This window comes from Coregonus lavaretus (assembly GCF_964263955.1).
Source record: "Coregonus lavaretus genome assembly, chromosome: 20".
In the NCBI taxonomy this organism is placed as follows: Eukaryota; Metazoa; Chordata; class Actinopteri; order Salmoniformes; family Salmonidae; genus Coregonus; species Coregonus lavaretus.
Genome location: NC_140007.1, coordinates 42,777,504 through 42,791,239, shown reverse-complemented (window position 1 = coordinate 42,791,239; position 13,736 = coordinate 42,777,504). Strand labels below are relative to the sequence as shown.

Below are 13,736 nucleotides of genomic sequence, written 5' to 3'. Positions count from 1 at the left end.
CATCAGAGAGACTGAGCACTGATGGCTGGTGAAACAAGCACAACCCATGACTTCCATAGAAGCAAATGGATTCAATAGAATAGACTTTAAACCCATGGAATCCAAAAACAATACATGATCAAAAGTCCAATGCAAAGTCAGTTATGTGAATAATCCGATAAACACTATAATACAATATGTACAAAATATGCATCAAAAGCAAAGGAACTATACAATCATGGAGGTCTGTAAGAAAAGCCATGAAGTGTATATCATTAATTGGGGTCACACACTGGAAATAGCCTCTCTCTTTGCACCATTGCCCCTTGTGGGACATGGGAATATACAAATCCATGGTCACACAAGTCATTTTTTTTCCAAACCAGTGTCCAGGCCATGTTATCCAAAGGTCCTTTGCACAGTTTGTATCAACAGAATCTACAGTACACCATCACCAGAAGCACAAGTTCCATGAGGATGTTGTGGGATCATCTGTAGATTTTCTCAGTTCAAGGACAATTGCTCCAAGATGCTATTGTATCCTGTACCATCTTCCAAAGACCAGGTGCAGTGTCATACAAAACTCATTTAGTTCCAGTTATGCTCAAATGACTTGGACTGACCATTAAAATGTAGGCCATCTGACATTACCCTGGACAGAACAGACCTGGCTCCTACTAAGGTTTACATCTTTGTCCCCAGTATTGGAATATTTAACCAAACAAAAGTTTCCTTGGAATTGTGTTTTAGGGTTTTTAGGCCTTGTATCAAGTTCATAGTCGGTTTCATCTGTACACCACAAAACAAATGTGCCAGCCTCCAAATGTTATTTAACAATAGAGTCTAGATCACATTTCCCATGTAGTGGACAGAAATTGGGCCCTACTGCCCAGTCTAGTTTTCAAGCCAATGAACCACACATTAGACTGGACTGTTCTGATGAATGTCCTGGAGGGTTGAATCTGGTAAGCATAATATTAATAAGAAGTCAAGTTTACAAAAATATAAAGTACTATAGTCACGAGAACTCATGCATACCATTTTGTACATATGTTAACAAAACCTTTACCTGTTCTTGGTCCCACAAACATCGTTGTTCCCTCTGTGTCTGATTCCTGCAAATGAAACCTCAACTCAATAAAACATCAAGTGGAACCCTCGAGTCAATAGAAATAACTGAACAATTTCTGTCATCTATCTCCTTATCACAGTGAGTAATATATAAAATACAGAGGGGGGGGGGGGGTGCACATGAACATACCTCTGTAGGCATTTGTAGGCCATTATCTCCATATGTAGGTCGTTGTGTCTCTGTAGAAATACAAGAATTAGCGTTGAGACAAAATAATCAATATCGTCATATGATCGGTAGGCAGTGGTATTGTCAGAATTGACAAAAACGGGATATTTCTCACTGTTCATCTAAGCCAGGGATGGGCAACTGGTGGCCCTCGGATCAATTTCCCCAAAAAACTAACTTTGAGGGTGTTGCCCATCAAAGTTGCCCATCCCTGATCTAGGCAATTAAAACAATAACTATTAGAACTGATAAAATTCCCCTCCCTCCAAAATAATCTTACCAGATAGATATTTTCTTATAAATATAGTTACTGCAATCACAGCTAGTACCACCACCACAACAGGAGATATTATTGCAGCTATGGGAAGGGAGGTTTGCAGTCCACATTCAGAGTTGGATGAATGAGTTCCAGGTTTAATTTGCTGAAGCTTCAAGGTATCACATCTATAATAAGAGAAATGGACCATTGGTAATCGACAATTTGATAATCTAACTTTGTTTTACATTATGAAAACTGTTAGCGTATTGCAGTATTTCGTTTATATTTTGAAGGAAATAACCATTTGCATGAGCCACACTTACTGTGTGTATGGCTGGCAGGATGTAAATGATCCATCTGAATAAGTATCACCAGTGCAGTCAGCACACACAGTATCTGTAGATGTTGTTCCTAAATCAACACAGGGTGAAACTCAGGGTCCTAACTTGAGATGTGCTTAACTCACAACTGCATAAATCATGCACTGATGTCAATGGAAGACTTACATGAATACATACCTGTGTGGCTGATGTATTGACCAGGTTTACAGCTGCTGTGTCTCTGGGCTGCTCTACAACCATCCTTAGTTGGGTCTAGACAGTAGAACCCCTCCAGTGTCCCACAGACAGTGTCTGATGAAGGTCTACATGGCTGCTTTACCTTCAAACCCAAACCTATGGAGAAAACATGTCACTTGGTATCTGAAGCTAAATGTAAAGCCTGTTGTATTTCATTAAAACAACAGCTGATATAATTCTCACCTGGACCACATGTGGTACAGTTGTTGCATGTTGTTTTACCACTGGGCTCATCAAGGAATGTGGAGTCAATACATGGCACACAGTAGGTGATTGTAGATTTAGTACAATGACTATTTACATGATATCCTGTTGAAAAGAACACCAGAAAATAATTACGTTTTGTTATTATTATTACCATAATTATTATTATTGTTACATTTTACATTTTTTGTATAGTTATTATTATAATTAACCCCTCATAAAAATACACAAGGTCCTTACCAGGCCAACACATTATGCAATCTCTATCGCCTAATTTATAGATGGGGCGATCATATGTGAAACTGGGTTCAATGTTTAGAAGTATAGAAGTTATATGTTGGTGTTGATGATGTATTAATGTCTGGTGATTCATATGATGTAAAGAGACGGTCCTTACCTAGCCAACACATGGGACAACATTCATCCCCTATTCTGTACTCGGCTCTACCACATGAGATACAGGATCCAATGATTCCAAGCACCAATATAATAGGTACCTGGAAGTAGAGAACATTTTAGAAATAAAATCGCAAAAATCTAAACTGATGGTGTTTATTCATAAAACCTACAGAAGTAGTTAACAGAATTCTAACCTAAATATTCCCATTTCAAATAAAAGTATTGTAATTATGTGGGACCATTTTAAACAGGCTTTTGTGAGTGTGGTGGCACCCACTGGTGTGCTTATTTCATCTTTAAAGGTGTGACACCAAAGATAACCTAGGTCAGCATTGAAAATGTACTTCTCTCCCCCACATTTTTTCTACGAAGGTTTCAGTAAAATGGACAGAACTAGTAGGCTAATAATAACTGATTTATATTTCATAGAGGAAATATTTAAATAGATAATTGGTTTTAAAACATGCCAAGCCACAAAATGTGCAAATCAGAAATGTTTCACTTACAGTCCATATCAAGCTTTCAAACTGTGCCATGGTTCCTCAATCCTCTCCAACTCACTGGAAGACCCACACACTGGATTTATGAAGTTCTTAGGAGTTTTGAAGTATCGAGATGAACTGACCTGTAGAATTAATGTTATATATATATATAATATATATAATATAATCCTTTCAATTTGTAAATTATGCTATCTTACTGAATTGAATCACTGAAAAAATAACTAATAAGCTAGTTATCAACTTTGAGAAGTATGAAACAGAATTAGGCATGTAGTTATTAGAGAATGCTGCCATCTTTGACACTTGATACAGCTAAGACTGGAAGTTTTTGTAGCAGGTAAGGAGAGCATTTTCACTAACCCTAACCCCTTTCCTAACCTTAACCTAACTCTCCTAACCTGCTGCGTATACCAGTGACTGAAGGAACATGGTCTTCTTCCATTTTTAACCAGCTCTTTTTAACCGGCTCATATTTAAAACAAATACATGTTAAAACACACTGGAGTCTGGCGATACAACTCACCACTATAACTGGGCCTCTGAGTCTGTTTTCTCCGTCGTGCTGTCTGTCTATGCATCTCTGCTGTCACTCTGTCTGTCTGCGATTCTCCTCTGCTCTGTCTGTCTGTCTGTCTGTCTGTCTGTCTGTCTGTCTGTCTGTCTGTCTGTCTGTCTGTCTGTCTGTCTGTCTGTCTGTCTGTCTGTCTGTCTGTCTGTCTGTCTGTCTGTCTGTCTGTCTGTCTGTCTGTCTGTCTGTCTGTGATTATCCTCTGCTGTCTGTCACTCTGTCTGTCTGTGATTCTCCTCTGCTGTCTGTCACACTCAGCAAGAGTTTGCTTAGTTTAGCAAGTGATGTCTGGGGCAATCCATTATATTTTATCTCTGAGAACCTGCTGGGGTCCAGATAAGCAAAGCATGTGTACAATGTGCCTTGTGTCAGAAAGCGCTGATAGATGCTATCAGTGTCTGTATCTATGATGACAAAGTGCACCTTAGTCTTGTAGACCCTCTCTGCATCTCTCTCAGTCTCATCCTGAGCCAACTCCCCAGGCATGGGCTTCCCCAGGCATCTCAGCTTACACTTCCTGTTCGGTGTCTTCATCCTGTTCTTGCAGCTTGTCAGTGTCTGTGGCCCTCTTCACAGCACACCAGTGTTTTTCTCCTATAGGAGAGAGCCGTCTGTGGCGAGTGTCCAGGCTTTTTCCCTCCACACATTAATTATTGTGTAGGACTCTGGAATTAACACTGCCAGGTTATTTAGTAGAGAACAGCAACACACTTGCTATAACTACTCCTATTGCTATAACTACTCCTATTGCTATAACTACTCCTATTGCTATAACTACTCCTATTGCTATAACTACTCCTATTGCTATAACTACTCCTATAACTACTCCTATTGCTATAACTACTCCTATTGTCTGCCATCACAAGATTCAGGATGTGTGTAACACCACATGTACTTGGTTGGGAGAGTGTGCGGATAGCAAGGCAGAGAAACCAAAGTCCAGTTGTAGTGTTTCAATGACGTCTTTAACTAACTGAACAAAGTACACGATGAATACAAAAGTATGTGGACACCCCTTCAAATTAGTGGATTAGTCTATTTCAGCCACACCTGTTGCTGACAGGTGTATAAAATCGAGCACACAGTCATGCAATCTCCATAGACAAACATTGGCCGTTGGAATGGCCTTACTGAAGAGCTCAATGACATTCAACGTGGCACCATCATAGGATGACACCTTTCCACAAGTCAGTTCGTCAAATTTCTGCCCTGCTAGAGCTGCCCCGGTCAACTGTAAGTGCTGTTATTGTGAAGTGGAAACGTCTAGGAGCAACAACGGCTCAGCCACAAAGTGGTAGGCCACACAAGCTCACAGACCTGGACAGGCGAGTGCTGAAGCACATAGCACGTAAAAATCGTCTTTCCTCGGTTGCAACACTCTTTACCGAGTTCCAAACTGCCTCTGAAAGCAACGTCAGCACAATAACTGTTCGTCTGGAGTTTCATGAAATGGGTTCGGACTAGGTGCCTTAGTTCCAGTGAAGGGAAATCTTAACGCTACAGCATACAATGACATTCTAGACGATTCTGTGCTTCCAACTTTGTGGCGAGTTTGGGGAATGCCCTTTCTTGTTTCAGCATGACAATGCCCCCGTCGAGATTGGTGTGAAAGAACTTGACTGGCCTGCACAGAGCCCTGACCTCAACCCCATCGAACACCTTTGGGATGAATTGGAACGCCGACTGCGAGCCAGGCCTAATGGCCCAACATCAGTGCCTGACCTCACTAATGCTCTTGTGGCTGAATGGAATCAAGTCCCCCACAGCAATGTTCCAACATCTATAATAATATAATATGCCATTTAGCAGACGCTTTTATCCAAAGCGACTTACAGTCATGCGTGCATACATTTTTTGTGTATGGGTGGTCCCGGGGATCGAACCCACTACCTTGGCGTTACAAGCGCCGTGCTCTACCAGCTGAGCTACAGAGGACCACATCTAGTGGAAAGCCTTCCCAGAAGAGTGGAGGCTGTTATAGCAGCAAAGGGGGAACCAACTCCATATTATCCAGTTTATCCAAATAAAATATTGAAATATTGATCATTTATTTGACCAAGACGCACACAGACAGAAAGACGCATCAATCTCAGATAAAGCATCCGAGCAAGCTAAACAGCGCCCCTCTGTCTCTGTAAGTGTAGACCATGTATCTGATGCTGTCTGGACAAAAGGAGTATGGCATGTCAAACTTTTTCTGTCCAGACAGCATCAGATACATGGGCTTCATATAGTAAAACAGACAGCCACTGTTTCGCTCACTAGTTTCAGGAAAAGGCGAAGCAAGAGGGCTCACTCTCGCCCAAATCTGTCCTGAATAAGCCCAATGCATTTCTATGGGCATAATATGCAGACCTAAGCTTGTCACCTGCATTCTCGCCTTTGGGAAAACGACATAGGCATCTCATCATTATATACAGATCTCTGGTTTCAGCCACTTGCGAATTAGAAAAGAAAGTTGGCGGGTGCACTGTTCGGATATTGGCTTCCCCTAAAGTAAATTGATGTTTTGCCAAAATTGTATAGTTACTCCTTTCTAAATAAAATCATTCAAAATACTTTACCAGAGAGCTTGACTTAACCACAGCTTTTTTTTTTTTTATGCTGTGGGTTGTTTTAAATCACAAGTGCACAGGCCTATGCCTATTTGGGAAGACAGCAAGTTGGGCAGCGAGCGTGGCAATAGGCCTAGCTGATTATTGAGTTTCGGCTGTCAGTGAAAAGCATCTAAAATGTGTGAAGATAATGTGTCTTGAGTATAATTTAAAGAGTTTAGACAAGAAGAAGGGGAGGGTGTGTGGCCAAGATATGGGCGTCTTTCTCCAGAATGAATGCACTCAGCTCTCCAGAATGTGCTCCTCTGTCTCCAGACAATTCTTGAACATTCATTGTTTTATTGTGTGAATTGTTTGCCCTTTGATTATTTATTTTGATCAATTCCCCATTACATATGTAACCAGTAGGCCTAGTTAATGTACCGTTAATCCCTGTCATTTGGTTACATTAATTACTGTTAATGCATGCATTACAATAATTTACCGTTCTCATTCTCGAAGTGGAAACGTTGTTTGCAGAGTTTACAACCTGCTACACTTGTGAGAAACAAGTTTTGGTTTATTTCATAACCATCATTTTGGAGTTTTGTCCATTTTTTATTGTCTTTTGTTTGGAGTGCTCCATGTGAGCAGTGAGCATGTGTGGTTTCTCTGTGCTGATAACGTTGAGGGAGCACCTGTGGCTGAACACACCAACCTCCTGAGTTGATACAATGTTGCACTTCACTAGTGATAGCTCAAGTCAAGACCAATAGAAAGAGAGGCAGACAAGCGGAGTAGAGATTAATGCGATTGAAAGAACCTGCATTTTCATCAGGATATTTTCTACTGTTTTTATTTGTTGGCCTTAGGCCTATGTATTTTACTTAGTTGACAATGGAAGTTATAGGCCTACTGCTGCATTGGCCTATAGGCTATCTCTGAGTTCCATGTGCTAATGTCTTTAGCCGCCAATGGATCATGGTGTATCAATGTGTCACGCCCTGGCTCGGGGGACTCTTAAATGTTGAGCCAGGGTGTGGAGTTTCTGTTACATTTTCTATGCTTTTGTTCTAGATCGTTTATATCTATGTTGGCCAGGGTGGTTCCCAATCAGAGACAGCTGTAGCTCATTGTCTCTGATTGGGGACCATACTTAGGCAGCCTGTTTGGCACTAGTATTTTGTGGGATCTTGTTCCGTAGGGTTTTGTGTATAACCTAGGACTTCACGTATCGTTTGGTTTATTGTTTTGTTTCGTGTGCAGTACGGTCAATAAAGAATGTACGCTTATCACGCTGCGCCTTGGTCCGCTTCATCTGTCGACGATCATGACACAATGTCCACTTCTAAATTGGTTTACGACCTATTTAACCGGTTGAGAGTTTTTTGTCACCTTGGTGAACATAACTCAGAAAAAATAGGATATCACATGTGGTGTTCCACAAGATTAGATTTTTGTTCCGGTACTGTTCAGTTTATATATGTTACCCCATTGCAGCGTTATCAGAAACGCTATTGATTTTCACTGCTATGCAGACGATACACAACTTTACATTTCTGTGTCACCAGAGGATTTTAGCTCCACGGATATATTTAGACTATATTAGTGATGTAAATACTTGGATGGCTCACACCTTCCAACCAGCTAACTCAAGACAAGACCGAGGTACTTATTGTTGGAGCCAAAGCACAGAGAGAGAATCTGGCCGCACATTTTAATTCACAGGTTTAATAATAAAGATAAAACACCAGGTAAAAATCCTAGGTGTCATTTTAGATTCTGAACTCAATTACGAATCACACATTAGGAATGTGACCAAAATAGCTTTTGACTACCTGAGGAACATTGCCAAGGTGCGGCCGTTTCTCTCTCAGGCTGATACAGAGAGACTCATCCATGCTTTTATTACAAGCAGGCTTGACTACTGTAATGGTCTCCGAATAGCACACATTACAGTTCCGTATGGAACAGCGGGGACTGTGGAGCGACACAAACATACAAACACGCAATAACATACGCACTATACACACACGTATACATGGATTTTGTGTTGTAGATATGTGGTAGTGGAGTAGGGGCCTGAGGGCACACACTGAAGGTGTTGTGAAATCTGTTGTGAATGTATTGTAATGTAAAAAAATATATATACAGTGGGGAGAACAAGTATTTGATACACTGCCGATTTTGCAGGTTTTCCTACTTACAAAGCATGTAGAGGTCTGTAATTTTTATCATAGGTACACTTCAACTGTGAGAGACGGAATCTAAAACATCCTTCAGGTTTCGGGGCTGTCGCTGGGCAATACGGACTTTCAGCTCCCTCCAAAGATTTTCTATTGGGTTCAGGTCTGGAGACTGGCTAGGCCACTCCAGGACCTTGAGATGCTTCTTACGGAGCCACTCCTTAGTTGCCCTGGCTGTGTGTGTCGGGTCGTTGTCATGCTGGAAGACCCTGCCACGACCCATCTTCAATGCTCTTACTGAGGGAAGGAGGTTGTTGGCCAAGATCTCGCGATACATGGCCCCATCCATCCTCCCCTCAATACGGTGCAGTCGTCCTGTCCCCTTTGCAGAAAAGCATCCCCAAAGAATGATGTTTCCACCTCCATGCTTCACGGTTGGGATGGTGTTCTTGGGGTTGTACTCATCCTTCTTCTTCCTCCAAACACAGCGAGTGGAGTTTAGACCAAAAAGCTATATTTTTGTCTCATCAGACCACATGACCTTCTCCCATTCCTTGTCTGGATCATCCAGATGGTCATTGGCAAACTTCAGATGGGCCTGGACATGCACTGGCTTGAGCAGGGGGACCTTGCGTGCGCTGCAGGATTTTAATCCATGACGGCGTAGTGTGTTACTAATGGTTTTCTTTGAGACTGTGGTCCCAGCTGTCTTCAGGTCATTGACCAGGTCCTGCCATGTAATTCTGGGCTCATCCCTCACCTTCCTCATGATCATTGATGTCCCACGAGGTGAGATCTTGCATGGAGCCCCAGACCGAGGGTGATTGACCGTCATCTTGAACTTCTTCCATTTTCTAATAATTGCGCCAACAGTTGTTGCCTTCTCACCAAGCTGCTTGCCCATTGTCCTGTAGCCCATCCCAGCCTTGTGCAGGTCTACAATTTTATCCCTGATGTCCTTACACAGCTCTCTGGTCTTGGCCATTGTGGAGAGGTTGGAGTCTGTTTGATTGAGTGTGTGGACAGGTGTCTTTTATACAGGTAACGAGTTCAAACAGGTGCAGTTAATACAGGTAATGAGTGGAGAACAGGAGGGCTTCTTAAAGAAAAACTAACAGGTCTGTGAGAGCCTGTGAGAATTCTTACTGGTTGGTAGGTGATCAAATACTTATGTCATGCAATAAAATGCAAATTAATTACTTAAAAATCATACAATGTGATTTTCTGGATTTTTGTTTTAGATTCCGTCTCTCACAGTTGAAGTGTACCTATGATAAAAATTACAGACCTCTACATGCTTTGTAAGTAGGAAAACCTGCAAAATCGGCAGTGTATCAAATACTTGTTCTCCCCACTGTATTTGACCCAAGTCTGAATCACACATATAGCCTCATCTACAAATCTACCCCCTCAATGCAAGATCCTTCTGTTCATACTGTACCTTCCTGGACATGAACTGTAGCTGGACCAACCGGTTCTTCAGCTGCTGTCTCAACTCACCCTGCTGGCCTTTAGCAGTGTTCTGCTCTCCTTTCTTTATGGACAGAGTTCTACACAAGGAACTCACTGTACCTGCAGAGTACAAATACAGTATTGATTGGGATAACATACAATAAGAGTGTCACCTTTTATTGACAGGATTGTTCACACCTATCCAAACCTTTCAGTTCTCAGAGTACATAGGGGTTAAGGGGAAAGGGGAAATGGGCAGATTTGGGATTGGGGGCTCCTCCTCCCACAGTTTAGGCTCTAAAGCTGTGTTTGATATTGTATCTCTTCTCCTACACACCAGAAGAGATCACATGATTCTTCCTGGCCTCGTCTAACTCCCTCATCAGTTGTTCTCTCCACTTCTCTCATCTGTTCAGTAAGTGATACTCTGTTGTCTTCCTCCTCACTGTCCACAGCATTCTCTGTATATCTGAAGAGCTGTGTTTGAGGCCATGTTCCAAGACTCAGACAAGGCCACCATGCAAGATTAGATCAGTTTTAGGTCTTATACCAGATGGTAACATTACGTGTAGTCTTTATATCAATTATATCAAAACCGACCAGCAATTGATTTGATTGTGCCGGGCTGGTATCAGACTTGTTTAAAAAAAAGACAGCGAGTAACCCGCATCTTTTGTTGTCTCTCTCCTCCCTGCTGCAGCAGCCACCAGTGTTTATTGTGCTGTTACAATATCATTTATCTGACCGTTTGGAACAATGTAAACACTAAATAAATTATAAGTGTACCAGAGAGTCTGTTGTAAAGTTTTTTTGTTAAGCCTTTATTACAGCAAAGACTAAAAACGGTCACATTCGTGAATGTAATTTCTGTAATAGAAGGGTTTATTTATTGTTTAAGCTAATTATTCAAGGCTCGCTTTATTTTATTTTAAAACTAAAATGCTTGATTGCATTTCAAATCATGAATGACTCGTATGCTGTGTGATGACATGAACGAATGAATGATTGATACAGTAGCCTATATAAGTATTGAAATATAGGCCTAAGTAAGTTAAGGTATTAAGACTAAACAGGAGGTGCTCTTAGGCCTACAGTGATGGTGGTTATAACAGGCTGCTATACTAAGCCTACTAATGATAATGACATTACATATTATTATAATGATGATCATAATAATAACAATAAGGAGATCAAGAAAAATGAGGATTATTTGTAACTCAGCTGGTAGAGCACGGCGCTTGTAACGCCAAGGTAGTGGGTTCGATCCCAGGGACCACCCATACACAAAAATTTATGCATGCATGACGGTAAGTCACTTTGGATAAAAGCGTCTGCTAAATGGCATATTATTTATTTATTTATTATTATTATTATAAATATGATTTCCGACAGTTGGGAACAGTGTAAACAACACTAAATCAATTATAAATAATACCAGAGAGGCTGTTCTAACGAGAAAAAAAAGTGTAAAGCCTTTATTACAGCAAAGCAAAGATTAACAACAAACAGACGCAGGATCGGTCTTATTTCTGTAGATATAAATGGATGCTGTATAAAGCCAGGCCCATTTAACAGTTAGGCTATTGATTATAGACCTAATTAAGTTGGGGTTTCCTCTCTCCTCACTTTTCTTAGACAATAAGGCAAGAGCTTTTTTCTCATCTCCTCATTCTGCTGCTGCCTCCGCAGCATTGTTCTCAACACCAATAAGCTGTTTAACTTTGCTATTATACACACAGCAACTTGGTCTAGGAAAAGGCACCAATTCAACAGCGCACTGATGTGTTTCAGAACCGCAGACAGCAACCACTAGCCAATGCGGGAGAAGGCGCATGTTATAAAATAATATTATTTTGATTAGTGTTGCACCATTTGTTCATATGTAATATAACCATATACAATTTCAGTAGCACATATCTTAGACTGATGGACTGTGCCATCCCCACGGCCTCCACAATGGATCAGTCCACTCAGAAAGGCACGAATCCTTGGTTGACCAACAGCCTATCGACCAGTCGACTAAATGGGGTCAGCCCTAATAGCAAATAGGGACGCACGATATATCGGTAAGCATATCGGAATCGGCCAATATTAGCTAAAGATGCCAACATCTATGTCATCAACAGCTCTATGTATAGTTTAACGCCGATGTGCAAAACCGATGTCAAAGCTGACGTGCATACCTGTATAACGTAGGTAGATTACGTAATGGCGCAACGAAAAATACAGCGCTACACGTGCAACACAGCATTCCTAACCTAGCCCACAATGTCTGCTGTGTGGATCTATTTTGAAGTTTCAAAGGAAGATAACAGAAAGGCCATATGCAACGTTTGTGCTGCTATTGTTTCCTGAGGGGAAAAACACGTTTTAATGACTCCAACCTAAGTGTTTGTAAACTTCCGACTTCAACTGTAGAAATCCATAATGCAAAAAAGGCTCAAACAAAGCAGAACAATGCAAAATAAAAGGCTACTTTTAAAAACAAAACTTAGATGGGTTTTTATTTTATTTTTAAGCAAAGTAAAAGGGAGTTGTACTCCAGTCTAGTAGGTGGCGGTAATGCAACATTTATTGGATGCCAACCGCCGTTAAACCTCATCGAAGAAGACATTGGTGTTTTGTCTGGCGACATCCGCGGGTTTCCCACCTCGCCCTCGTTTCAAATGGCGCCTGTGTGACTAAAACATATACCACAGAAACGACATTTAAAAAAATCTTATCGTATCCTCCCGAGGTTTCCACAGCCACAAAGTCAATATTGGGAATTTCATAAAATGTCAAAAAAATTTAGAAAAAAAGGTTAATTTAAGGTTAGGCATAAAGTTAGCAGTCTGGTTAAAGTTAGGTTTACAATCACATTTTAAGAAGATAAATTGTAGAAATAAGCTGCATTAGTGACTTTGATAACTATTGACGAACATACTCGGTCGCCATATTGGGCTGCAGCTACCCATACTTGTACATACAAATGGTATCCACGGGTTCATCTGACTCGGGTAGTAGATAAAAGGGCTTCGTTGTCAAAATCCCGAAGTATCCCTTAACCATTTAGAGTTAAAACATGCTCTCAAACACAATTTAAGGCGCTCTAGATTATAGCCTCCATAGTTATACTGTAGCCTACAGTGTAGGGCTTTCACTCACTGCTGTACGGTATATGCAGCAGCCTTTCGACGTCGCTAAATCCAGTCAACTCACAAAATTATTGCATGGCAGTGTTTGACGACAGAACAAACAAAAATAATGTTGCAAAATACGACATTATGCACATTCAATCAATATTGAATCATTTTACCACACACTGCAGTCTTACCTGATTTTAGGACTAGTTGGCCTATTTGTAAGTCGCTCTGGATAAGAGCGTCTGCTAAATGACGTAAATGTAAATGTTGGCTATCACGTTCGTTTGAGGACAGGGTTGCCAGGTGTAGCAAAATCGGGTGCAATGAAATGTATTGAATTTAAAATCAAATCAATCGTAAACATTAAAAATAAAGTTAAATGTAAAGATGATATTTTCGAGGAAGGGTGAAAAAATTACTGGAATAACTACCGTTGGACTAAACTCCCTTCCATACAGTCCCATCTCCTTCGCCTGGGTATTACCCACCCACCCAAAACTCGTGTTCGGTCTTCGCTCATGTTCCCAGCATGCCTGTAAAACCCCTTTCGCAGGATGAGACACCCTATGTCCTTGTAGGTTGACCCAGTAATTCATTGCCAGCTGCTGTCTCCTAATCTGCAATGGCATATCCCCCATCTCCACCTGTA

At 41.1% G+C, this 13,736-nt stretch overlaps 1 protein-coding gene across 1 annotated transcript; it reads right to left on the bottom strand.

Annotated features, from left to right (window-relative positions):
- Window positions 1-1,474: 1,474 nt before the first annotated feature.
- Window positions 1,475-13,446, bottom strand: LOC311148181 (tumor necrosis factor receptor superfamily member 14-like; the record flags this gene model as incomplete). Its single annotated transcript, XM_084185065.1, has 9 exons — window positions 13,279-13,446; window positions 10,011-10,082; window positions 3,226-3,344; window positions 2,718-2,817; window positions 2,300-2,425; window positions 2,057-2,212; window positions 1,862-1,949; window positions 1,591-1,723; window positions 1,475-1,495 (listed from the first exon to the last, which is right to left on the bottom strand). The coding sequence occupies exons 3-9, from the start codon at window positions 3,253-3,255 to the stop codon at window positions 1,475-1,477; spliced, it is 654 nt and encodes a 217-aa protein (XP_084041191.1). The 5' UTR covers window positions 3,256-3,344; window positions 10,011-10,082; window positions 13,279-13,446.
- Window positions 13,447-13,736: the final 290 nt, after the last annotated feature.